We start from the raw sequence: 24,451 nt of genomic DNA on the forward strand, positions 1-24,451 counted from the left end.
AGGAAGAATTTAATAGAATCTGGATAGGGAAGTCTAGAAAATGCGAGGGAGTTTTTGTTTTCCTTTTTATAAAGGGAAACAAGAAAAACAGTTTTTACATTTTCCAGGTTTTCCCATCATCGTGATTATTTTATTAGGAAACCAAATTATACATAAAATTAAGCGGGTCTCAGTAAGTGGCATTAAAAACATTGCACGTATCATACTTTAATTTTGGTCCCATCTACCCTCTGTCTTCCAAGTCTTCAAAATATCCACAAATTCTTGTCTGTTAAACTAAAAGCACTATGTTTGTTTTCCTAGGAACTAGCTGGATCTCCATCCTTTAACTGTTCAAAGCACTCAGCTCATTTTTTATTTTGCTTTTTTTAAAAAAATCCCAGTGTAGTTAACAGTTTAATATTAGCTTCAGGTGTAGCAGTCAGCTCATTTACCATCTGCCTTTTCTAGTTACACTTCGTCTTTAAGTGTTTTTTTTTTTTAGTTCTTCCCCTTTCTCCCCCATTTTCTCTATTTGAACAAACATTTATGAAGTTCTTATGGACCACCTGTTCTGCCTATTGGGTACTGTGATCAAAACTGGTTCAAATGAATCTGTGAAGGTTGTCCAAGATTTCCATAGTTCTCACTAAATTTGTCTTTAAGTGTATCTTAGAAACTGTTCAGAAATCTGTATGTTTATCCCCCATTACACAGGCCTTGAATCAAAACTCTACCCAGAACGTTTAAAAGCCCTGGAAGAGATTAAAGCTATCCACTAGGGATGCCTGGGTGGCTCAGTCAGTTAAGCTTGACCAAGCCTTTGGCTCAGGTCATGATTCAGGCATCCTGGGATCCAGTCCCGGATCAGGCTCCCTGCTCAGCAGGGACTCTGCTTCTCCCTCTACCTGCTGCTCCCCCTGCTTGTGCTTTCTCTCTCTCTCTGTCGCTCTAATAAATATAAAATCTACAAATAAATAAACAAAGCTATCAACTAGTTAAGTCTTGGTGTCAAGCTTTTCTTAACCTTCCCTTAACCTATCACACAGGGATGAAAATAAATCACAACTCAGAAATACTTGGAGAACCAAAAATTTCAGTGTTTTAAAAGACAGTAAGGAAAGAGAACCATAGAAATTAAAACACATTATTAAACAACTGATAACTTAAGGTAAATAGGGGTATTAAAAATAGGTATCACTGCAAGTGTATTTTAAGGGATTTTTTCTTTTCTTTACACTTTTCACTGTTTATCAAATTTCTATAATAGCGAGATGTTCTTATCAGAAACTGCACAATTTGGAAAAAACCTCCATTCTTGATAGCACTCAAAACACAGATTCTACCTCAAGTCTTCATCTCAAATTTATAAAAATAGGAACACACCCTGGACAAAATGATGACACTCTCTCAACACTTTCATCACTTGTTTTGTTTTTCCCTTAAAATGGTAATATTTTTTCCAGATAATATATAACCTTTATTATAAAAAAGGCAAGAAATGTCGATAAAATCAATACCTACAGCAAATATACTGTGCAGAAATAATCACTATTAACAGTTTGGTATACATCTTTTAGGACCTAGGCAGACATAATGAGTATTTCTACATACAGGGAAAAATATAAATATGTTTGGTATAGCCCATTTAATAGATCTTAGACATCTCTGCGTATCAACATAGATAATTCTAGCTTTACCATTTTAAAAGTTACGTAATATTCCACTCTGTATGTAACCATAATTATTCAACAAATCCCCAACTGATGAACATATAGGCTGTTACCATTCCAGCATAAAAAATAAGAAATAGTTGTTTTTGTGAAAGAGTCTTCTAGAAAGCATACATACACATCAGGCAACCTATTTGAGAAGGTTTTTGCTGTGACAGCGTAACAGATCACCTTTGATCCTAAATGGTTAAACTACCTAGTAAGTCTTGTTCGCATTAAGAAAATCAGAAATAAAAACAAGCAGTCCGTGTGAAAATATATAATGATCAGGACCAAAACATGAAGTTACAGTCTCTGCTTCTGACTTCAAGAAAACACCCGGCTACAAGTTTCATTGATTACTTCCTGGATTTCCAGAAGCCATGGGAAAGACGACACCTCACTAACCCTCTTTCCCCAAATACCTGTGGCAGGAACTTGGCAGATGCAAGGTAATAAAAGAGATGCGGTATTCATGACTTAAAACCTGATCACTTGACAAAATAAGTAGTGGTTTTAAAAGAAGGTGCCTCTGCAGCCCACGGAATGGGAGAAGATATTTGCAAATGACACTACAGATAAAGGACTGGTATCCAAGATCTACAAAGAACTTCTCAAACTCAATACACGAGAAACAAATAAACAAATCAAAAAATGGGCAGAAGATATGAACAGACACTTTTCCAATGAAGACATACAAATGGCTGACAGACACATGAAAAAATGTTCAAAATCATTAGCCATCAAGGAAATTCAAATCAAAACCACACTGAGATACCACCTTACGCCAGTCAGAATGGCAAAAATAGACAAGGCAAGAAACAACAATTGTTGGAGAGGATGTGGAGAAAGGGGATCCCTCCTACATTGTTGGTGGGAATGCAAGTTGGTACAGCCACTCTGGAAAACAGTGTGGAGGTCCCTTAAAAAGTTAAAAATTGAGCTACCCTATGATCCAGCCATTGCACTACTGGGTATTTACCCCAAAGATACAGACGTAGTGAAGAGAAGGGCCATATGCACCCCAATGTTCATAGCAGCAATGTCCACAATAGCTAAATCGTGGAAGGAGCCGAGATGCCCTTCAACAGATGACTGGATTAAGAAGTTGTGGTCCATATATACAATGGAATATTACTCAGCTATCAGAAGGAACGAGTTCTCAACATTTGCTACAACATGGACGGCACTGGAGGAGATAATGCTAAGTGAAATAAGTCAAGCAGAGAAAGACAACTATCATATGATTTCTCTCATCTATGGAACATAAGAACTAGGATGATCGGTAGGGGAAGAAAGGGATAAAGAAAGGGGGGTAATCAGAAGGGGGAATGAAACATGAGAGACTATGGACTATGAGAAACAAACTGAGGACTTCAGAGGGGAGGGGGGTGGGGGAATGGGATAGACCGGTGATGGGTAGTAAGGAGGGCACGTATTGCATGGTGCACTGGATGTTATACACAACTAATGAATCATCGAGCCTTACATCGGAAACCGGGGATGTACTGTATGGTGACTAACATAATATAATAAAAAATCATTAAAAAAAATAAATAAAAAATAAAAAAATAAAAGAAGGTGCCTCTGGTGTTGTATTTTTAAATGATTTTTTTTCCTTTTCTTTGCTCATTTCTTTATTTTTCAAATTTTCTATAGAACTCATAAGGTGTCCTTATTAGAAAGAAATTCTTATACAGTGGTTATCCTTCCTGGCTGTATATTATAATCATCTGGAGGTGCTTTTTAAAAACTATTGCTGCCTGGGCCCCTTTCCAGACTGCTTAAATAAAAATCCAAGGGGTTAGGGTACAAGTGTCAGTTAAAAAACATTTATTGAAATAACATACACACAGAGAAGTGCACAAAGTTTACACTGTAGGTAAAGGAAGAGCATTCTACCATCTTAGAGGTCTTGTGGTCCTTTCCAATCACTAAGCCTTCCCTCCCACCCAGAAATACCACGATCCTAACTTCAAACACCATAGATGGGCTTTGCCTCTTTCTGAAATTTAATTAGAATCATACAGGATGAATTCTTTTGTACCTAGCTTTTTAAAAAATCAATACTATACCTGTGAAATACATCCAAGCTACTATAGTAACCATGACTTACTCATTTTCATTGTTGTATACTTCATAAAAGGAATATATCACAATTTACTTATCTATTCTTCTTTAATCAACATTTGGATTACTTCTAATTTGAAGTTATTATGAATAAGTCCAAACATTTTTTGTATCTGTCTTCTGGTGCACATATGTACACATTTCTACCAGGTAGAACCCAAGAGTAGAATTATCAGTAACAGGGTATACTTATGTTCTGCTGTAGTAGATACTGCCAAACAGTTTTCCCCCATCATTCTGCCAATTTACACCCCTATCAACTTGTGGAAAAGTATTCTGGCTGCCCAACTGTCTTACCAACACTTGGTATCATCAGTGTCTCTGTTGGGTGCATAGTAGTATCTCACTGTGACTTCAATGTGCATTTCCCTAATCATTAAAGATGTTAAGAATATCTTGTTTTGTTTACTGGTCATTTGGACACTTCCTTTGTAAAAGGGTCTGTGTTCGCGACTTTTGCTCACTTTAAAAATAGACTATCCTTACTGAATTTTAGTTCTTTATACATCATTGATATGAGCATTCTGTCAGTGTATCTTCTCTGATTCTTGTAGCTCATCTTTTCACTCTTGTTACCTTTAGATTAACAGAAGTTTTCATTTTAATGTAGTCCAATTTCTTGATTTTTTCTTTTATGCTTAGTCCTTTTTGTGTGATTCTAACCCAATCTTTGCCAACATCTTCTAAAATCATGAAGACATATTCCCATGTTAACTTCTAGACCTTTTACCTTTGACATTTAAGTCTAAAATCAATCTAAAGTTGATTTTTTTTAAAGATTTTATTTATTTATTTGACACAGAGAGAGACAGCCAGCAAGAGAGGGAACACAGCAGGGGAGAGGGAGAGGAAGAAGCAGGCTCCCAGTGGAGGAGCCTGATGTGTGGCTCGATCCCAGAACTCTGGGATCACGCCCTGAGCCGAAGGCAGATGCTTAACGACTGTGCCACCCAGGCGCCCCTAAAGTTGATTTTTACACATGGTGTGAGGCATGGGGTCAAGGTTCATGTTTCCATATGCATATCGAGTTGACATAGCAGCCTTTATTGAAAATATCACCATTTCCCTACCACTCTGCAATTCCAGTTTTCACATATGTGACCACAAGTGTTGGTCTGTTTCTGGACTCTTAATTGTATTCCAGTGGTCTCTTTGTCTATCCTAACACCAGTATTATATCATCTTCATTTCTGCCTCAAATTTGTTCCTTCCTTTCAAGACCGTCTTGACTATTTTGGCCATTTTTCAACTCCATATATATTTTCAAAAGCAGCTTATCAATTTCCACAAAAAAGCTGCTGGGGATCTGACTAGGATGACAATGAATGTATTAATTTTCTAATTTATGAATCTGAGATATCCCTCTGCTTATTTAGCTTCTCAATTTATCTCAAGAATGTCGTACGGTTTTTTTCCGTAGACATCTTTACATATTCCATTATAATTACCCCTAAATATTCTATGTTCCTTGATGCTAATGGGAATTCATTTTTTCTTTTAAATTTCAATTTCTAGTTGTCTCTTCACCAATCTGCCTTTTTAAAACGTTCTCCAGGTGATTCTAATGTTCAGCCAGGTCTGAGAACTCCTAACATAATGTTTAATGAATTAGGAAAGGATAAATATATTTTTCCTATTTTTAGTCATCTTTAACCTAACTTCTGTGTGAAAATCCTTCGGCAGTATTACCTTGGCAGTCTATTAGCCATTTCACAATTTTTATAGAAGATTGCAAATTCACCAAACCAGTTGTGGTCTGACTCTTGGCTATGCAGGGCCTTGTTATATTTGACATCCTGGTGTCTAGTACAGTACCAGTCACATAGTTGGCACACAGTAAATGTTTGGTGAATGACGGTTGAATGTTATGACCTCAGGAAAGTAATTTACTTCCTGTGGGCCTCAGTTTCCCCATGATGAAATGGAAGTCATGTAATGCATACATCATTTGGCTGCTGAAAATATAAAACAAATAGGAAAAACAAATTTTAAACTGTCCAATGCTACACAATAAAGTATCGTTACTAACTTCCCTTAGCTTTCCAGCATTACAGAGGCCCATCTCCTTATTAAAAAAAAAAGAAGTCAGGCATTCAATAAGGCCCTACAAATAAACTAGTAGAAAGACGGGGACTATACACACCCAGCATGTCCATCATAAACATCAAAATGAGAAAGAGACTTCCATGGAGCGACAGGGGAAAATACTAAAAATCAAGACTTAACAGTATAGTCTGGCAGAAAATGCATTTAATTTCTACTCAAAGAATAGACACAGCAAAAGAAGACATGTATCCAAAATATATCCTGAAGAAATTAACAGGAACTTCTCCTCTAAGACATCTGGAAAAGGATTCACTTTATGAGGCATAATTAGATCTTATGACTTTGTGAGTGGGAAGGAAAAAGCACATCAAATGATATTGCAGACAAATGGCTAACGTGGAGACAGAGCACTTAGGCTGTGGCTCTCCTCTAAAAAAGCAATGGCTCTGCTTTTTCTGCCAAAGATATTTTTTGCCTTCTGACCCATAGCCAGGCACTCTCTTCTATTTTTCATACCCTTCCTCCATTTCTACCCAGAGTCATTTTTCTTTCCAATAATTTCTTTCTAAAAAGAGCTGCCCGATTCTAATCTTTTCCTTTTCTTTCCCAATCAGATCCTAAACTCGAACCTTAAAATGATCCAACTCTATTTTTTGTTTTACTAAAATTTACCTGTTTGTGCTTTGACACAACCAAATTCTAGATCTCGGAAAGCTAAGTCTTCATAATTCTTTTCAGTGAACTATTAAAAAAAAAAAACGGTTCAGATACTTAAATTGGTTGGCATTCAACTGCCCCTCCCCAAGTCTCATTTATCTTATGAATTTTCACTAGCCCTAAAAGCTGAAAGGAAACACAGAAATGTACACACTACCTTTCACATACTTTTAAAAGAGATCACTTACAACGAAGTACACAAATGGCCTACTACCTTAAATTCAGCACCAGCAATAACACAAATACTAGTAGGCCCACACGACATTCTGCTCAACTCCAATTACTATGTAATTCCATGTAAATTTCTGGATATGAATCCAAAACAAGAACGAAAGATATTAAATACAAAAATACAGAACCAGAAAAGATCTGGATCACAGCCCTCCTGACTCAGGAGCCTACAACAGAACGACAAACTCAATCTCTCCAATTCTTCACCTGTTAAAATGGAGATAGTTGGGGCACCTGGGTGGCTCAGTCAGTTGAGTGCCTAACTCTTGGTTTCCGCTCGGGTCATGATCTCAGGGTCGTCAGGAGGATCCAGCCCCACAATCAGGCTCTATGATCAGCAGGGAGTTTGCTTGGGATTCTCTCCCCTTCTCCCTCTGCCCCCGCCCTCACACTCGCTCACTCGCTACCTCTAAAATAAATAAATCTTTAAAAAATAAAATGGAGATAGCACCACCACTACCTCCCTCATAAGGCTATTTTGAGGAATGAAAATTCACAGAATTAAGTGTAAAGCACCAAACTAAGTAAAATATTCTTATAGGAGGGCAGCTTTGTTGAAGTGGAAGGACTGTGAAAATTAAAATTGCAGCAAACCACACTTGGGTTCAAATACCGCCTGTGCCCCTATTAACTGTTCTCCTGTGTAATGAACATCCTCTAGGGCCTCAGCTTCATCCCCTGCTGAGTGAAGAAGGTAATTGATCTCATAGGTTGTGAGGATTAAATAAGAATGCTATGGAAAGCAGCTGGCACTTACTGCACACAATGAAATGTCAGTGCCCTTATTATTAACAAGGCTATTTTTTCTGCAAAAATATAACTGCCCTTTTCAGCTTTGGCCTTAACTCCTGTGCAATGATTCTATGATTCAGTTTGCACAAGAGCTTTTCTAAGATGAGCAATTAGAACACAACCACATTATTCAGAAAACACATTGGTTCAGAACTGCAACTGGTCTCTTAAGCTCGAAATAAAACTAAGAATGTGATTAACGTCACGGAAAAGCACATGATTATCATCAGCCTAGGACAATTAGTGCTTTTTTATGGTTTACATTAAGAAACCAGGAGCTACCACTAAAAGGCATTCACCCAGCACGTGACCTATACTATTCAAAGTCCCATTCTGGGCTCGCTTTTCCTTTCAAACTCCGTAGAGCATAACCAATTTGAAAAGCATCGAGATTTTGGAGTGTAAAAAACCGCAGCAGCTTGGAGGAACATTATTAATAAAGCCCTTAGTTCTGCACCAAGCCCTCCTGTCGAGTCTCAGATACACCACTGGAGAGCAAAAGAGGTGTACTAATGCGTTAAATTAAACCTACAAACAGAGGGCTGCTCCCTAAGGGAGATAAAAACGTGTCTGAACAGGTTACTTAACCCTTCCCATTTCCTCGGCCTAAATTGGAAGGTTGACGGTGAGTCCTCCTTGGCAATGCGCGTTTCCTTCAGCAGGAAAGGACCCTGATGCACTCCTGACGGTTCTGAACTCACCACCTGCCCTACGAGATGCACAGATCCCAAGGTGGACTGCAACCTTGCAAGAAATGCAAAACCAACTTGAGGTTGCAGAAGTGAGGCGCCCCTGACCTTACCCTCGCTGAAATTCCCGACGGTCTCGGCTCCACCGGCCACGCTGGGTTCGGACACCAGCACCGCCAGAACCAGGAGCCGAAGGAGCCCCATGACTGCCCAGGCCGGGCCCCGCCGCCTCGCCCGCACTACCCCGGGGCGCTCGCGCCGGGTTCCATCACCAGTGAGGCGCACACGCCGCACACCTGCCAGCCCCACAGGGCGGGCATCCAAGGCCAGCCACACGCCTGCGCCCCACCGAGAGGTTTCCTGTTCCGGCAAAAACCCCGCAACCCCACACCGCGCCTCTCCCCGCCCCCTTTACGTCACCGCCGCGGGTCCCCCTCCGCCAAGGGCGAAAGAGGAGGGGCGGTCCCAGCCGGCGCGCGCCTCCTCCCCGCGCGCGACGGGTTTGCCCTGCGCCGCGCTCCCCAGAGTCCCCGCGGCGCTCCCCAGAGTCCCCGCGGCACTCCGCGCGTGGGTGGGGGTAGGGGAGACCCCGGAAAGTTCTGTGATGTAACCCGTACTTCTCACTTTTGTATCTTTCCCACTTACGAAAACCGCCGTTAGAGTAAAAAATAACTTTCTGTTGCGGCCTAACGTCTCCAGGCTCCTGCTCCCGGGCTTAACTGCCCTTTGCAAAAAGGAAAAATACGAATCCGGTACTCAAAACCCATGAGCAATAGGTCATTTCCCTTAGCTGCTCAGGCCGATGTTAGTACGAAAATGCGGGGCGAATTGTATTTCTGTAGTGGTGAGCTCCACAGTTAAAAATTAAGTTTCATTTTCTCAAAGCGAAATATCCTCGAAGACTCCAAACCTTAACCCAACTTCCTCTCACATTTTATACCTGAGGGCTGTTTAAAGGACAGCGGTCCATGTGACAGATGGCTCGTGAGCTAATTGTGGAATTAGTTATAGGGGAAAATTGCTCTGTTCTCTTTTGCCTGCTCGTTAAACTTTTCATGTAGATGTTTTAATGAGTAACTATCTTGAAAAATACATATTCGGTTATTCCACTACTAAACACCTATAGCAATCACCATAATCTGAACAGGCACAACTCGTCCTGTTTTCCTTCTGTCCCACATGTCCTCATTCCTGTAACTCTCAACAGATGAAATCCCAGGATGATGATACGAGTGGTTATAAGGGTAGCATTTTAATCAATGGATAAATTTAATAAACTGTATGATAACTGATTAACTACACCCTATTGGGGAGGCAGGATTAGAACTCTATCTCACCCTAGCAAAATGAAATCCCAAAGTATTCATTAAAACCATGAGAGAGAAAAAATACATGCTTATTTTTTTAAGACTTTATTTGTTTGAGAGAGAGAGAGAGCAGGCACGAGTGGGGGAGGGGCAGAGGGAGAGGAAGAGGTAGACTCCCCGCTGAGCTGGGAGCCAGAGGTGGGGCTGATCCCAGGATGGCAAGATAGAACCTGAGCCAAAGTCAGATGCTTAATAACTAACTGACTGAGCCACCCAGGTGACCTGAAATAAATGATTAAAAAAAAAAATTGATCTCAAAATGGAAGGAACCTCCTTTTAAAAGAGTTCATTTAAGCAAAAATCTATTTGAATCTGGAAGCGCCAAGCAGGAAGTGGTTAGAAGCATTCAGGGGAGGAACTTTCTAAGCAAAAAAAAAACAAAGGAGGAAACCATAAAGGAAAAGATTGATAGATTTGGCTACTTAAAAATTTAAATTGTATGAAAGTCAAAAAAACACCAACAGCACTATGAAAAGTTACGGGGCACCTGGGTGGCCCAGTTCCATGGGTGAATGACTATCGGTTTCAGCTCCAGTTGTGATCTCAGGGTGGTGACATCCACCCTGCAGTCTGCTTGAGATTCTCTCTCCCTCTCCCTCTGCCCTTCGTGCTTGTACTCTTTCTCTCTAAAATAAACAAATAAATCTTTAAGAAGAAGAGCCAAGTTAATGACCAAAAAGAAGAAAAAGAAATACAAATGGCCAATAAATGAAAAACATTTAAACTCACTAGTAACAAAAATCAAATTAAGACACTGAGGGGGTGCCTGTGTGCCTCAGTCGGTTAAGCTTCTAGCTCTTGATTTCAGCTCAGGTCATGATCTTGGGGTCGTTAGATCAAGCCCTGCCTCAGGCTCGGCACTCAGCATGGACTCTGCTTGAGATTCTCTCTCCCTTGTCTCTGCCCCTCCCCCCACTAGTGCACGTCTGCACTCTCTCTCTCTCAAAATAAATAAATTAATTAAAAACAAAAATCTTTATTTTTTTTAAGATTTTATTTATTTATTTGACAAAGAGAGAGTGAGAAAGAGCACAAGCACGGGGAGCGGCAGGCAATGGGAGAGGGAGAAGCTGGCTCCCCGCTTAGCAGAGAGCCTGATTCAGGGCTCCATCCCAGGCCCCTGGAATCATGACCTGAGCCGAAGGCAGATGCTTAACCAACTGAACCGCCCAGGCACCCCAAAACAAAAATCTTTAAAAAAAAAAAATTAAGACGTAAGACGTAAATATTTTAAAAGAATATCCAGTGTGGGTGCAAGAGCTGAGAAGTAGACATTCTAAGGACCAGTGGGAGAGTAAATTGACACAACTTTTTATAGCATAATCTGCACCCAAAATCTTAAAAATATTTATACCTTTGTTATGATAATTCCACTTTGAGATTTAAGTATGTATATAAGTACAAACAATAAATATCTGAATAAAATTAGTGCACAAAACTATCAAGGTATTCAAGATTTTATTTATTATTTATTTGAGAGAGAGCACAAGTGATGTGAGGAGCAGAGGAAAAGGGACAAGTAGACTCCACACTGAGCACAGAGCCCCACGTGGGGCCTGATCCTACAATCCTGAGGTCACAACCTGAGCCAAAATCAAGAGTAGGACACTTAACTGACTAAGCCACCCAGTTGCCCCTTCATCAGGGTGTTAGAGCAACAAAACCCAATCTAAATGCCCAACAATAAGGAATTGATTAAATAACCTGTGATACATCTATAATAGCATACTGTGTAGCCCTTCAAAAATCGTGTTTTAGAAAGCAACTGATTATGAAGTGTTTATGAAAAGGTGAGTTACAAAGCAATAAATATATGTAGTATGAGCTTTATCTTGTTTTCATTTTAATCATGTTTATATGCATAGAAAAGTTGAAAAATATCAAAATGTTTAATATAGTTATCTCTGGGTGATTAGATTAAGAATGATTATTTTTTAATTTTTTAATTTTTTTAATAATTAATTTCAGTGCAGGGCTTGAACTCATGACCCAGAGATCAAGTCCTGAGCTGAGATCAAGAGTCAGAGGCTTAACCAACTGAGCCACCCAAGTGCCCCAAGAATGGTTTTCATTCCACATTTCTGCACTTTGTAAAAATTCAACACTGAATATGTATTGTTTTGAATAAAACATTAATTTTTAAAAGGTATGTATAATTTTAAAGATTTTCTTATAAAAGCATTCAGGATAACAGTCCACTTTCCTGAGTATGACACACTGGTTTTCATGATGTAGCCCCTGTCCACCTCTCCAGGCTCATGCTGCAACGAAACTCAATTCCTCTATGCCAGCCACACTGAATTAATTTCAGTTTCTTGGACTCACCCCACTGTCTCCCCTCCATACCTTTGTATTGCAGTTCCCTTTGCTTGCAGAGGACAGCTGGTGACAGATGTGTCAGCAGTCAGAAGAGGGCTTTAGTACCTTGGCTCTGAAATACTGCAACAGCATGGGAAGAATATTGGCTGAGGTTTCCTTGCTCATGTCAGAGGTCCACTGGCAACCCGTGAAGCAAATGGACTCAGCAGCTTTGCCGATGAGTTTGTCATTCCTTTGAAAGGAAAGGCAAGGGCACATGGGTGGCTCAGTTGATTCAGTGTCTGCCTTCAGCTCAGGTCATGATCCCAGGGTCCTGAGACTGAGCCCCCACTTTGGGCTACCTGCTCAGCAGGGAGCCTGCTTCTCCCTCTCCGGCTCCCCCTGCTTCTGCTTACTCATGATCTCTCTCTCAAATAAATAAATAAATAAATAAATAAATAAATAAATAAATTTCTTAAAAAAAAAAAAAAGGAAATGCAAAAACTGAGACGATTCCTAAACCCAAGATACAGATAGCTAGAGTCCTAAAGCCTGCTTAAAATTTAGAAAAAGAAGGAAGGAAGACCAGCAATCTATCCTAGATACTTTATAAAACCCAAGACCTTGGATAGAGATGGGAACAGGGCTCTAAGGGAAAGGCAGGAAAGGCGCTCTGTGAAACTTGTCCATTTATCCTACCCCACTCTAATCTCACCTTTCTCTGTATTTTTTTAAACTCTTTTGTTCCTGTGGGTTGCATTTTTTTGACTGTGTTTACTAAATTAAATCCAATAAATGTTTACTTAGTAATTACTATATGGAAATCCTTACGTTAGAAAATGTATTCATTTGGTCCACAAGCATGCATTCATTGGCTTCTATGTGCCAGGCTAAATGCTAGGTACTAGGTTTGGAAACATGGAGAAAATTAAAATGTTTCCTGCCCACAAGAAGCTCATGGTAGTGAGTGAATTCGTCATATATGAATAATTACATCTCAATATGCTAAGTGCAATAACAGAAGTATAAGAAACAATTGTAATGAATATTGGGAGTAACTTACTGTAGGGTTTCAGGAAGGGTTTTGTTAAAAAAAGAAATGTTTAAAATAAGGTGAGTGGATGGTCAGGAAGGGAACAAAGGGAGTCTAGAATAGCAAATGTTTATTTATAATATTTCAGCCCAGTGCTTGGAATGTTTTAGAAGTTTAATAAATTGTGACTGAGTAGGTAATAAAGGTAGTTAAGAATCTAGAATACTAAGCTGAAGTATTGTTAACAATTTTTTTTCCTGAAAAAATAAGGAGTCACTGCAGATTTAAAAAAAATCAAAGTAATTAACACAAGACTAGCTATGAGTTGATCATTGAAGCTGGTGGTGAATACATGAGTGTCCACCTTATTATTCTATTTTTGTATATGTTTGAAACTTTTAATAATATGAAGCTTAGGGGTGCCTGGCTTGTTCAGTCGGAAGAGCATGTGACTCGGGGTTGTGAGTTCAAGCCCCACATTGGGTGTAGGAATTACTACGAAAATAAGTAAATAAACTTTAAAAAATAATATGACGTTTAAAAGAACATACTTACCAAAATTATGTGTTTAAGAGATATGTAACACTGGGTTTCTGCTCTTCAAACCATATAATCCAGTTGGGGTTGCAAGAACAGCAAGTGAAAAATCATATGAAAAAGTGTCAAAATCATAAAAGGGAAAAAGGAGAGGTCCATGTGGACTCCAGTAATTCATTAAATTTACATGAAAAAGGTAAAACTGTAAAAGAGTAAAGAAATAGCAGCAAAGAAATTATTTGGAAAAAGGTAAAGAATGAGGAAAGAGCTAGACAAGTGGTTCCCAGCTGTGAGCAATTTTGCCCTGCAAGAGACATTTGGGACTATCTGGAGATATTTTGTATTGTCACAACTGGAAGGGGAGTTTGCCATTGTCACTTCATGGGTAGAGGGCCGTGATGATCCTAAACATTCTACAAAGCACAGGACAGCACTCCAGAAAAAAAGAATAATCCAGCCTAAAATGTCAGTAGAGACTGTTTTTGGCAGTGGGTTTTTCCCCGAAGTCCACAGCTTCAAGAGATTCATAAACCCCTTAAAAATGTGTGCAACATTTTGAGCCTGGTCTGGGGAAAGGGTCCATAGATTTCATCTGATTCTTAAAGGTGTCCATAGCCAGAAGGGTCCTGAGAAGCCCAGGAAAACCAAGGGTTCAGGGACCATGGATGAATAATCTGATTTCACTCAAAATATTATTGGGAGAGACTGCTGGATCTGTTCTCTGAAGACAGATTATAGTGACCCTTGAAAACCAGGCAGAGATGGCTGTCCATCAACCTGAGGTTTCGGTGGAGCTCCTGAAAACCTGTAAGAAGATAACGACAGGACAAAAGCTGTGTCAGAACATGAGTTGTCTTCAAGTGGCTCCTCTCTGCCTGGTGCCCAAGTTCTCTTCAATTAGGCCACAAAACAGTATTCTCCTTTATGGGTTCTCTCATTCATCCCTCCATATCTTACTGGGCACCAATCCATACTCACATTTCCTTCAAATAAAGCCTTTCTTCTCTTATCATAGTCAACACCCTCGTCTAGGCCCAACCCATTTCATTCTTGAAACTGCAAAGCCCTCCTCCCAATGAGCCCCTGGCTTATTCATCTTTGCAAGCCCAGAACCTAACATACCTCTTGGTACGTGGCAAGCATTCAATAAGGTATACTCTCAACTGAGGGTGGGAAGAGACAGTCACAAGATTACCCCATATTACGGTTAAAACACATTAGAGTTATCTCTCATAAATCCCATTATGGGAGGGGGGACTCACCTGGAGAGGTTCCTAATTAGGTCCCAGCAGGTCTGTAGATTGGGGTTTGAGGGGAAGGAGTGGTGAAGCGGAAGTAGAGCTTCCCAGCTAGCGTTGGGGTAAATCCGACAAGCTGAGTTTTCAATGGATAATTGTCCCCACCTTCCCCCAACCCCAGCAGGGTAATCAGGGATAATCAGTCGGAGAAGGAGGGGTATATGAGATGAGTTTGTGCCAAGTCCACAAACCAGTCATTTGCTGATTCCAGACTCATTTCTTGCCACACTACCTAACACTATCTAACTTTCCTTAGATACCAAGTTTCTTTCTTTCTTTCTTTCTTTTTTTTTTAAAGTAATCTCTACATCCAACCTGGGGCTTGAACTCACGACCAGGAGATCAGGAGTCACATGCTCCACTCACTGAAACAGCCAGACACCCAAGTTTCTATTATGTTCCTTCACACCTAAACCCTCAACAGATCTCAAGGCTAAGTCTAAATTGCACATCTTATCTGTTTAAAAATTATTCCTGCCCTACCTACACATAAGGCTCATTTTCCAGGAATCTTCTCCAATCTCCTTTCCACGAACCCTCTTGTTTTTCTCAATAAGTTCCTCGCTGTCAAAGGAAAGAAATCCTTATTAGTTACCCACACTCACACCTTACCTCTGAACTCCAAATTGCTCTTCTTCCGTCACTCACCTTTGCCCACAGAAACCTTGCTCTTCTGACCATTCTCTTCTTACACAGTCAATACTGCTCGATTTAGTACTTAATTTTTCGGATGCTTTCCATCCCATGTGTGTCACCTTCCCCAGCACACCCACACTCAGAATTAAAGCACGCACCCATTCTCCGCTTGGGAGACCCCAACCCCAAAAGCAACAGAGGAGGCACCCTAACGCAGCCAAGATTGCCTGGTGAATTTTAATTTGGATTTGTTGAAGTTAAAATCGGTATCGCGACCCCAAGTATTCTTGAGTTGCCTGCCGTGTATATGCTTTGTGGGTCCACCTGGAAATCCAATGGAACACAAGTATTCAAGGCAATGTTTAGACATGAATACAAGGGAGGGTAGGGAACATTATTTTTAAAACCGCAGAATCTAACAATCTCCGTAAAATGTTTAACACCCAAAAACCTCGAGAACAGTATGTTGGACCCAAAAAACGAACGGAGTCGGAAGAACCCCCAAGTTACTCAAAATACGGCCAGCAGCGCTCTTTCGCGGGTGGAGCTAGCCTAAATGAAGCTTCGGGAAAGTCCCACCCTCCCTCTTCTCGCCAGGCATGGAGTTCCTCTGACTCCACCCCTTCCAAGAACGCTGCCCTGTGATTGGCCACGACGCGTCCCGAGGCTGCCCAGTCGTGTGCGAGCAGCTGCTTTAGCCTCCTCAGCTTGCGGAAGGAACATGGCGGACCGGCTCACACAGCTGCAGGACGCGGTGAACTCGGTGAGCAATTTCGCTCTATTAGTCTCTGTCTTCCCCTTTCCTGAGATAAAACAAGAAAAGAAAAGGGATCCGAGAGAAACACCCCCAAGTGGGGAGCGGACCGAGGCAGGTCTTCAGCAAAAAGCACTGGAGGCGGCGGGCGGCGGCGCGGCGTCCTGGGAGGTTTGAGGCCGGCTGCCGGCTTTGCGGAGAGCTGAGGGAGGGAAGCAGCCTCTTTCGCCTGAAAAGTAGAGGATCTTTCAATCAGGACACTTAGGCGTCGCGGTCCTGTCCTGTTCCCTGGGAACAGTTTTATTTTATTGTCAGTAGTGCTTATGGGATCACTTTTCTTTCTTTTGGGGTAAGGGGAGAAGCAGCAGAAGCTTCTTTTTCCCTTATGAGTGTTAAGCCGCGGAGGAGAAAATAGGCTGTTGATGATTGGAGCTTTTTCGTTAAATGTCAGCCGAGAGTATTCCTTCCCCTGGACTTTCAGGTTGAGGCGGGAGTGATGGTGAGGTGAGAAGTTTTGTTTAATTTTAGTTGGTTCCTGTAGACAAAGGGTCTTATGCCATCTCTTGGCGCTCCCTAGCATAAATCAGTTTGGGGAAAACTGACATCTTTATGGGAGTGAATCTTCTAATCCCTGTGTATGTTCCCATTTAAGTCGTCTTTAATGTGTCTCAAAAAGTATTTCCTGTTAAGGGCCCCCTTACTTTGAGCTTTCTTAATATTTTTCCTTTTATGCCTAACTGGAAGGTCTATGCAAACCGAAGGATTCATAAACTCATTACCATTAACAGTTAAAAGAGTTTCCCATTAGTAGTTATACTTCTCATTGTCATTCTGTTTATAACTCCATGTCCCAGGTAAAATGACTGCATAGAGAATATGTTGACTGGAAAATCTTAAGTATCTGGTCCCTCGCCAATTTTTTCACAGTGGAGGCTGAGAAGTTAGGATTCTTATTGTTGCATCAATCTTTGTTCACTTCAAGGGCGTGAATCTCTTTGTGAAAAACTGATCTATCTGTAAACAAAATAAGACTTTTCAGGACTGAGAGGGCTAGCCTCTAAATGTTGATGAATTCAGTAAGATAAATTCTACTTTATGGTGACTTGCCTGGACTGCCAGCCAACTTCCCTCTGGGAGATATTCCTTTGAGGTTTTTCAAAATCAAATTGTAATGATGCTGCTGGGTAGAAATGTTATTTTAGGAGAAATGTTGCATATTCATACATGTCTTGTAATCAGAAAGATAGTAGGAGAAAGTAAATATGGCCTTAACTCCAGGGTAAGCATGCTGATAATTGGATTTTGGAGAAACCTCTAGGTTAACTAGTATGAATGCCTACTGTGTATGTAAGCACTATCATGTTTACAGAGAAATACTCCTTGAGGAGTTCACAGTCTAATTAGAAAGATGTCATATACTCAAGAGACATTTAAATAATACAAAAATAGTATTTGATTAGGTAGTTATAATGAATCAAGTGTTTTCAACTGTAAGTGCTGAGGTAAATTAGAATATAGAGTGATATGAATTAAAATAGAGGAAATTTTCTTAGTGTTGATCTGAATTATAATTATTTGTAAAAGTGTTAAAATAACATTTGATTTACCCACTTGAGAACTCCATGAGGGCAGAAACTATGTCTTGTTCACGGTATCACTGTAATTTTATATATAATGCTTATCATAGAGTTTTATTTTTAGAAATATTTGTTGAATAAATGGATTTTGAGAGCTTTTGAAGAACACAATAGATATACACTGTGTTGAATATTTGTGTGTGTGTTTTCTCTATTCCTCAAAACAATGGTGTAATGTGAAAATGTTCCCTATTTAAAAATGAAAAACCCTGCTCAGGTTACTAGAACCAGAATTGGAATCCACATTTGTACAGCTTCTGAGCACTTACTACTGCTCCATTACAAGTAGCAAAATGTGAACAACACAGTATAGTCAGGAATGAATTTGTCACTAGTTAGGTATATATGAAAGATTAGTAGAAAATGAATAAGTAGAGTTGAGTTAGATTATTGAAAGGTTTGAAATAGCCTGAAGAATTGGTGATTAATCTTAAAGGCCGTGTTGGAGTGAGCTCAAATTTTTTAAGGTTTATTTATTTGAGAGAGAGAGCGCACAGAAGCCGGAGGGGCTAAGGCAGAGGGAGAGAATCTTGAGCCGAATCGGCATGGAGCCCAAGTCAGGGCTGGATCTCACAGCCCCGAGATACCTACCTGAGCCGAAACCAAGAGTCGGACGCTTGACTAACTATGCCATCTAGGCGCCCCTGAGCTCAGAATTTTTAAGCAGGGTAAAATAACATAGTGAACTGGAAAACAATAAGAAGACTGTTGCAACATTTCTGTTGTGAGGTAATTGATTGAACTAACACAGCGGCAATGATGATAGAAGGAAAAGGAAATAGAAGGATGTGAAGATGAAAGGAAAGTGAGAGTCTGAAGGTAGACTGGCTGGTAACTAGGAGATTCTCAATACATCTTAGATACTAAACAAAGGAAACAGTTGATTTTTGAGTTCTGTCATTTAAATAATGGCAGAGAAGCTTAGTGGAAATGGTCATTCACTGATTGGAAATAAGGAGGTGAGGTTCAAGAGGTCAGGACTATTGAGGGAAGCTGGTGGGTAGGATAGGAGTCTTAAGTTTGCTGATGGTAAGGAATTGATATCCTCAGTCTTCAGAACTGCTTAAGGACACTTTTAGAGCAGTGGGAATTTACAACTTGAGTCATGGAGAAAAACATTCCCAAATACTTAAGGTGGAGTCCTTTTTTTTTTTTTTTTAATTGAGGTATAATTGACAGAATATTTGTTTCAGGTGTACAACATGATTCAATATTTGTGTATATTGTGAAATCACAATAAATCTAGTTAACATGTCACCATACTGTAGTTACAAAGTTAAAATTTTTTTCTTTTGATGAGAACTTCTAAGATTTACTCTCTTAGCAACTTTCAAAAATATAACACAGTATTAACTGTAGTCACCATACTGTACATTATATCCCCATGACTTATTTATTTTATAACTGAAAGGTTGTACTTTTTGCCCACCTTAACCCCCACGTCACCTCTGATAACCACTGGTTTGTCCTCTGTGTGTGAGCTCAGTTTTTATTTTGTTCAGATTCCACATATAAGTAACATCATGTAGTATTTGTCTTTCTCTTACTTATTTCATTTAGTATAATGCCCACAAGGTCCATTCATGTGACAAATGGCAAGATTCCCCTCCCTTTTTTTAAATGGCTGAGTAATGTTCCTATGTGTGTGTATACCACAGTTTCTTTATTCGTTCATCCATCAATGGCGTTAAGACTTCTTAAGGTGGAGTCTTTCCCACACAATTTCTTTATAGTTGTAACTACTTTAATCTCAAAAAAAAGGGACTATGTACGTTGTATATGAGTTACACATTTTAAAATTGTCCTAGGGCCATACTTTTATTTGCCAGTCAAATTTGCTCTTTCCCACCACCACCCCCCAAAAAATCTTTACTTATGCTTGTAACAAATATTGGCATACAATTCTCTTATCATCCTTTTAGGTGGGGAAGAAAACAAAGATTATCTTGTAGTTCCTTTTAACTTTCAAATATGTTGATACCAAATCTTGTTTCTCTGCATGATTAAAACATTTAACCATTGTTAATAATAACTGGCTAATTTTATCCAAAATTATTCCTGTTCTATTCCCTTGCTCAGAGGTCATTATTATAGAAACTTATTTTTGTTGCTATTACTGATAAAATCCTGAAAGCTGATAAATCCTTTCTAATTCTGACACATTTTCTTTGGCCTCAAGCTTGCAGATCAGTTTTGTAATGCCATTGGAGTGTTGCAGCAGTGTGGTCCTCCTGCTTCATTTAGTAATATTCAGACTGCAATTAACAAAGATCAGCCAGCTAATCCTACAGAAGGTAAATAGATTTTCTTGGCTTCTCTTAGTTTGACCATCATATATATTACTTGTAATCCTTTAAAATTAAATTTATTGAGAAATGTAGCTTACTTATGGCTTTCTTACAGTCTTGTTTGAGAATATTACTGCAAGTTTTGTTACAAAAGAAATGAATTTGTTACAGTCAATTTATATAACATCTCATAATTTTATTCATGTCAAATAACAGATTGTTACTCCTTTAGAGATGAGTTTGTATGAATTTAGCTGAATTTCACTTGAGGGACCTTAATAAGGAAGGCATCCCATTTACAGATTCCTTTATTCAATTGACTGGCATATTGTCCTAAAAAAGGAAATAATTATGTTTAATTCCCAATTTGACTTAACAGTAAGGCTAATTCTCAAACTTGTAATAGGATTAGTGTGTTAAAATTACATTTTAATCATTCAAAGCCTAGTACAGAAAAAGTTTGTGAACTTTTCTGGTTTCATTAGCTTCAAATTTAATTTCTTTTTCTGAAAACTTGACATTCCCTAGTACTCTGAATGAGTAATATCTTTCTTTAGAATATGCCCAGCTTTTTGCAGCACTGATTGCACGAACAGCAAAAGACATTGATGTTTTGATAGATTCATTACCCAGTGAAGAATCTACAGCTGCTTTACAGGTAAAAATCCTTTTTCCTTTGAGAAATTTGCTAGTAGAGAATTGTGATGGAAGGAGATAGATTTTTTTTTAAAGATTTATTTATTTATTTTAAAAAAGTGGTTTCTACACCCAACATGGGACTTGAATTTATGATCCCAAGATTAAGAGTCACATACTCCTCTGACTGAGCCAGCCAGGTGCCCCAAAGGAGATTCAATATCTTTTATTATAGTATTCAGAGTTTCCTTAAGATTAAGTCGTATGTATGTATGTATGTATGTATGTATTTTTAAATTTTATTTTTAAGTAATCTATACACCCAACATGGGGCTTGAACTCACATCCCCGAGATCAAGAGTTGCATGCTGCACAGACTGAGCCCTCCAGGTGCCCCAAGATTAAATTTTAAAATTGAAGTTTTGTTAATTGTAAAGTACTGTGGTCTATTAAAGACCATGCTGAATACATATGGTTGTCCAATTTTGAGCTTTAAGGAAACGTATTTTTCTCAGTTTGACTCTTTCTGTAGCAAAGAATGAGAGGAGGGTGGTATTCTGGGATGTGGAGTAGAATTGTAGTGTCTAAAGGAGAGTGGAAGAGAGTCACATATAAACATCCAGAGATCTCTAATTGAAAATTCATTATTTTAAATAATTCATACAGGGAAAACTCTTAAAAGTTATCTGATTTTAGAATTTCTGACACTGAGAAATCTATCATAATGGTTTCAGAGGCATCCAGATTTAAAAGTAAATACTTCTGTAGTTTTTTTCCCTTCTCAACTCTTACTAATCTCCAAGTTTTTCATTTCTCAAAAGATTTTTTAATTTCTTTCTTACAAAGGCTGCTAGTTTGTATAAGCTCGAAGAAGAAAACCACGAAGCTGCTACATGTCTGGAGGATGTTGTTTATCGAGGGGACATGCTTCTGGAAAAGATACAAAGTGCACTTGCTGATATTGCGCAGTCACAACTGAAGACAAGGAGTGGTACCCATAGCCAGTCTCTTCCAGACTCATAGTACCGGTATATACCACATGGCTGAGAAAAGAACTATTTCAGTGCCATTAAGAATTCTGCATCAAATTTAGATGTAAGCCTTACCAACAGTTACAGAAACATTAAGCACTATGACACATGTTACCTTTTTAGCTATTTTTTAATAGTCTTCTATTTTCACTCTTGATATTTAAGCCTCTAAAATTGCAATTGAACCAACTTTAAACCATCATTATACCATCATTTTTTATTATTGAAATGAAATTATTGAGGCAGGTATAGCATTAATGGTTATAATGTAATTAAACAGATGTACTTTAAAATTCTATTGTGACATTTCTATCTTTATTTTTATCAAATTTCTACAGTCTTTTTTGCAAATCAAAACATTCCTCAAGCCAGAGGAGGGATGATAAGTTTAGAGATACGGGACATTTCAATTTAGGGTGGTGTTCTTCTGCCTCTTCAGAGATGACGTTATATAAATTTGGAGTTTGAGCAAGGAAAGTTTCAGAAATCATGTTGTTTTTAAGAAACAAGAGGGTTATGGGGTGCCTGGGTGACTCACTTGGTTAGGTGTCTGCCTTTGGCTCTGGTCATGATCCTAGGGTCCTGGGATCAAGCCCTGAATCAGGTTCTCTGGTCGGCTGGAAGCCTGCTTCTCTCTCTCTCTCTGCCTGTCGCTGCCCCTGGTTGTGTTTTCTTTCTCTCTCTCTGTGTCAAATAGATAAAATCTTCAAAAAAAGAAAGAAACAGAGGGCTAGTGTGGATGGATGAGAGATTAGATCACTTTTCTGGAAACATTCCTCTTTTTCCAGAACCTCATACCCATTCTACTTCATCTCCACATGTGTTTCTACTAAGAAATCATCTTCTCTATCTCTAGCATTCCCGTGCTATTGTGAGAGGATTTTTCTTCATCCTGAACTATCCTTTCCTGTATCTTTTGACCTGCTTTTTTCATTCTTCTTAATTTGCATAGTGAAGTATGTTCCCAGAGTCATCGATTCCTTCTCATCCTTTTTATCTGAACGTTCTGTCTTCTGATCTTGTTAACTGTTCAGTCTTTATTCCTGCATTCTAATTTGACCAGAACATAATTCTGCTACATTGGTTACTTTATTTTCTGCATTCCACCTTATTTTGTTATTGCTAACATTTGTGTCAATATTATCAAGTATGATTGTGCACCCAACTCTTCCTTCTCCTTGAAGCCTCTGATTATTTCCACAAGAATGCTGGAGTTGAAATATATTCTACATTGTAACTGGTTCTGTCTCCTGAGGCTACATTTTTCACGATATCCTGAGCTACTTTTCCTGCAGTCTGTTACTATCCAGAGTTTAAGAAAAGTGCAAGAACAATAGTCTGAGATTCTGCCTGTTATTCCCATCATAATCAAGCTCTTCCACAGTTCTTGAAAAATACTACTTGGAGGCACATTTTAACTCCAAAATACAATTTATAGCGTCATTAATTTTTAAAGTTATCTTAAGTGTTATCTATACTAATAACTATTTAAAATGTTGGCTTATTCTTTCTGGCATCACTTAAAATGCATTTTATTTATTTATGTAAGATTTTTTTATTTTTTAAGTAATCTTTTGGGCTTGATCTCACAACCCTGAAATCAAGAGTCACATGCTCTACCGACTGAGCCAGCCAGGGGCCCCATGAGTAATCATGCTTTCTTTCTTTCTTTTTTAAGTTTCATTTAAGTAACCCCTATACCTAACATGCTTGAACTCAAAACCCCAAAATCAAGAGGCACACACTCCTCTGACTGAGACAGCCAGGCACCCATTTAAAATGAATTTTTATTTTTTTGAAAAAGATTTTATTTATTTGAGAGAGAGAGAGAGAGAGAGAGAGAGAGAGAAGGTGAGAGAGAGCACAAGCCGGGGGTGGGGAGCGGGGAGAGGCAGAGGGAGAAGCAGACTCCCCACTGAGCAAGGAGCCTGACGCAGGGCCTCATCCCAGGACCCTGGGATCGTGACCTGAGCCTAAGGCAGACGCTTAACCGGCTGGGCCACCCAGGCACCCCGTAAATTGAATTTTATTTTTAAATACTAGCATGAGATAGAAGATAAAGAACTCACAAAAGAAAGTAATATTCAACGTACTGAACAATACAGTTAGCCTCAAGAGAGAAGTACAAAAAGTTACAGCCTTAAGCTGGTAGACTACTTCATCCTTACCTGAGATTTTTTTATATTTGAAATTGTCTGTTTTTTCTGGTTTAAGGTGTTACAGAAGAAAGACAGTAAACATTCTGAAATATTCATAAAGATTGTATAACATAAAAAGACTATACAACAGCTTCTCTTAGCCATCATTTTGTGGATATGGCTATTGGATGAGAAAGTCCCAAAAGCTGAAATGGTTGTATGGGCAGTGATGGTTTTGCTGCCTGGTACACAGCTTTGGGAGGACAGAAAACAATGAATATCTCTGTCTTTCATCTCCCGATTCCTCCCACCCTTCCCTTCTACCCATATCTAAGTTGTTTTAAGAGAAAAATCCTTGAAGATGGGGCTATGGTCTCTCTCTTCCCAAAGGACCATAGACCCCATATCCCTTTTGGAGTTTTCTGGAGAATAAGGAAAGGAGGGACACAACCCTTCATGGCTTTGTTGGATATGGGTGCCCAAGTTACTATCATACTTGGTC

The 24,451-nt window shown here is 39.2% G+C and overlaps 2 protein-coding genes across 4 annotated transcripts in view; one reads left to right on the forward strand and one right to left on the reverse strand.

The window, feature by feature from the left end:
• The window catches only part of TM7SF3 (transmembrane 7 superfamily member 3), a 36,680-nt gene extending 28,008 nt beyond the window's left edge, over positions 1 to 8,672 (reverse strand). For both annotated transcript variants that reach the window (XM_087855711.1, XM_045811771.2), the window contains exon 1: positions 8,410 to 8,672. Coding sequence is in view for 1 of the 2 variants with exons in the window: in XM_045811771.2 (XP_045667727.1) it covers positions 8,410 to 8,500 (91 nt within the window). In the remaining variant the exon portion in view is untranslated. The remainder of the gene's footprint in view (positions 1 to 8,409) is intronic.
• Positions 8,673 to 16,150: 7,478 nt separating this feature from the next.
• On the forward strand, positions 16,151 to 22,107 carry MED21 (mediator complex subunit 21). Of its 2 annotated transcripts, XM_045811885.2 has the most exons (4): positions 16,151 to 16,228; positions 20,036 to 20,150; positions 20,702 to 20,802; positions 21,627 to 22,107. In XM_045811885.2, the coding sequence occupies exons 1-4, from the start codon at positions 16,187 to 16,189 to the stop codon at positions 21,801 to 21,803; spliced, it is 435 nt and encodes a 144-aa protein (XP_045667841.1). In that variant the 5' UTR covers positions 16,151 to 16,186; the 3' UTR covers positions 21,804 to 22,107. The 2 variants fall into 2 exon arrangements, with proteins under 2 accessions (XP_045667841.1, XP_045667842.1); XM_045811886.2 differs by lacking the exon at positions 21,627 to 22,107 and having other exon boundaries at positions 20,686 to 20,800.
• The last annotated feature ends 2,344 nt before the right edge of the window (positions 22,108 to 24,451 follow it).

The sequence above is a fragment of the Ursus americanus genome, chromosome 25 (assembly GCF_024610735.1).
Source record: "Ursus americanus isolate L20-20 chromosome 25, mUrsAme1.1.p, whole genome shotgun sequence".
In the NCBI taxonomy this organism is placed as follows: Eukaryota; Metazoa; Chordata; class Mammalia; order Carnivora; family Ursidae; genus Ursus; species Ursus americanus.

What these genes read in the sequence shown, in the direction of transcription:
- MED21 (XM_045811885.2), top strand. Translation starts at nt 16,187, where the DNA reads ATGGCGGACCGGCTCACACAGCTGCAGGACGCGGTGAACTCG. An exon ending in TGCAGGACGCGGTGAACTCG is followed by an intron (nt 16,229 to 20,035) that starts GTGAGCAATTTC and finishes TTTGGCCTCAAG; the next exon opens with CTTGCAGATCAGTTTTGTAA. An exon ending in GCCAGCTAATCCTACAGAAG is followed by an intron (nt 20,151 to 20,701) that starts GTAAATAGATTT and finishes ATCTTTCTTTAG; the next exon opens with AATATGCCCAGCTTTTTGCA.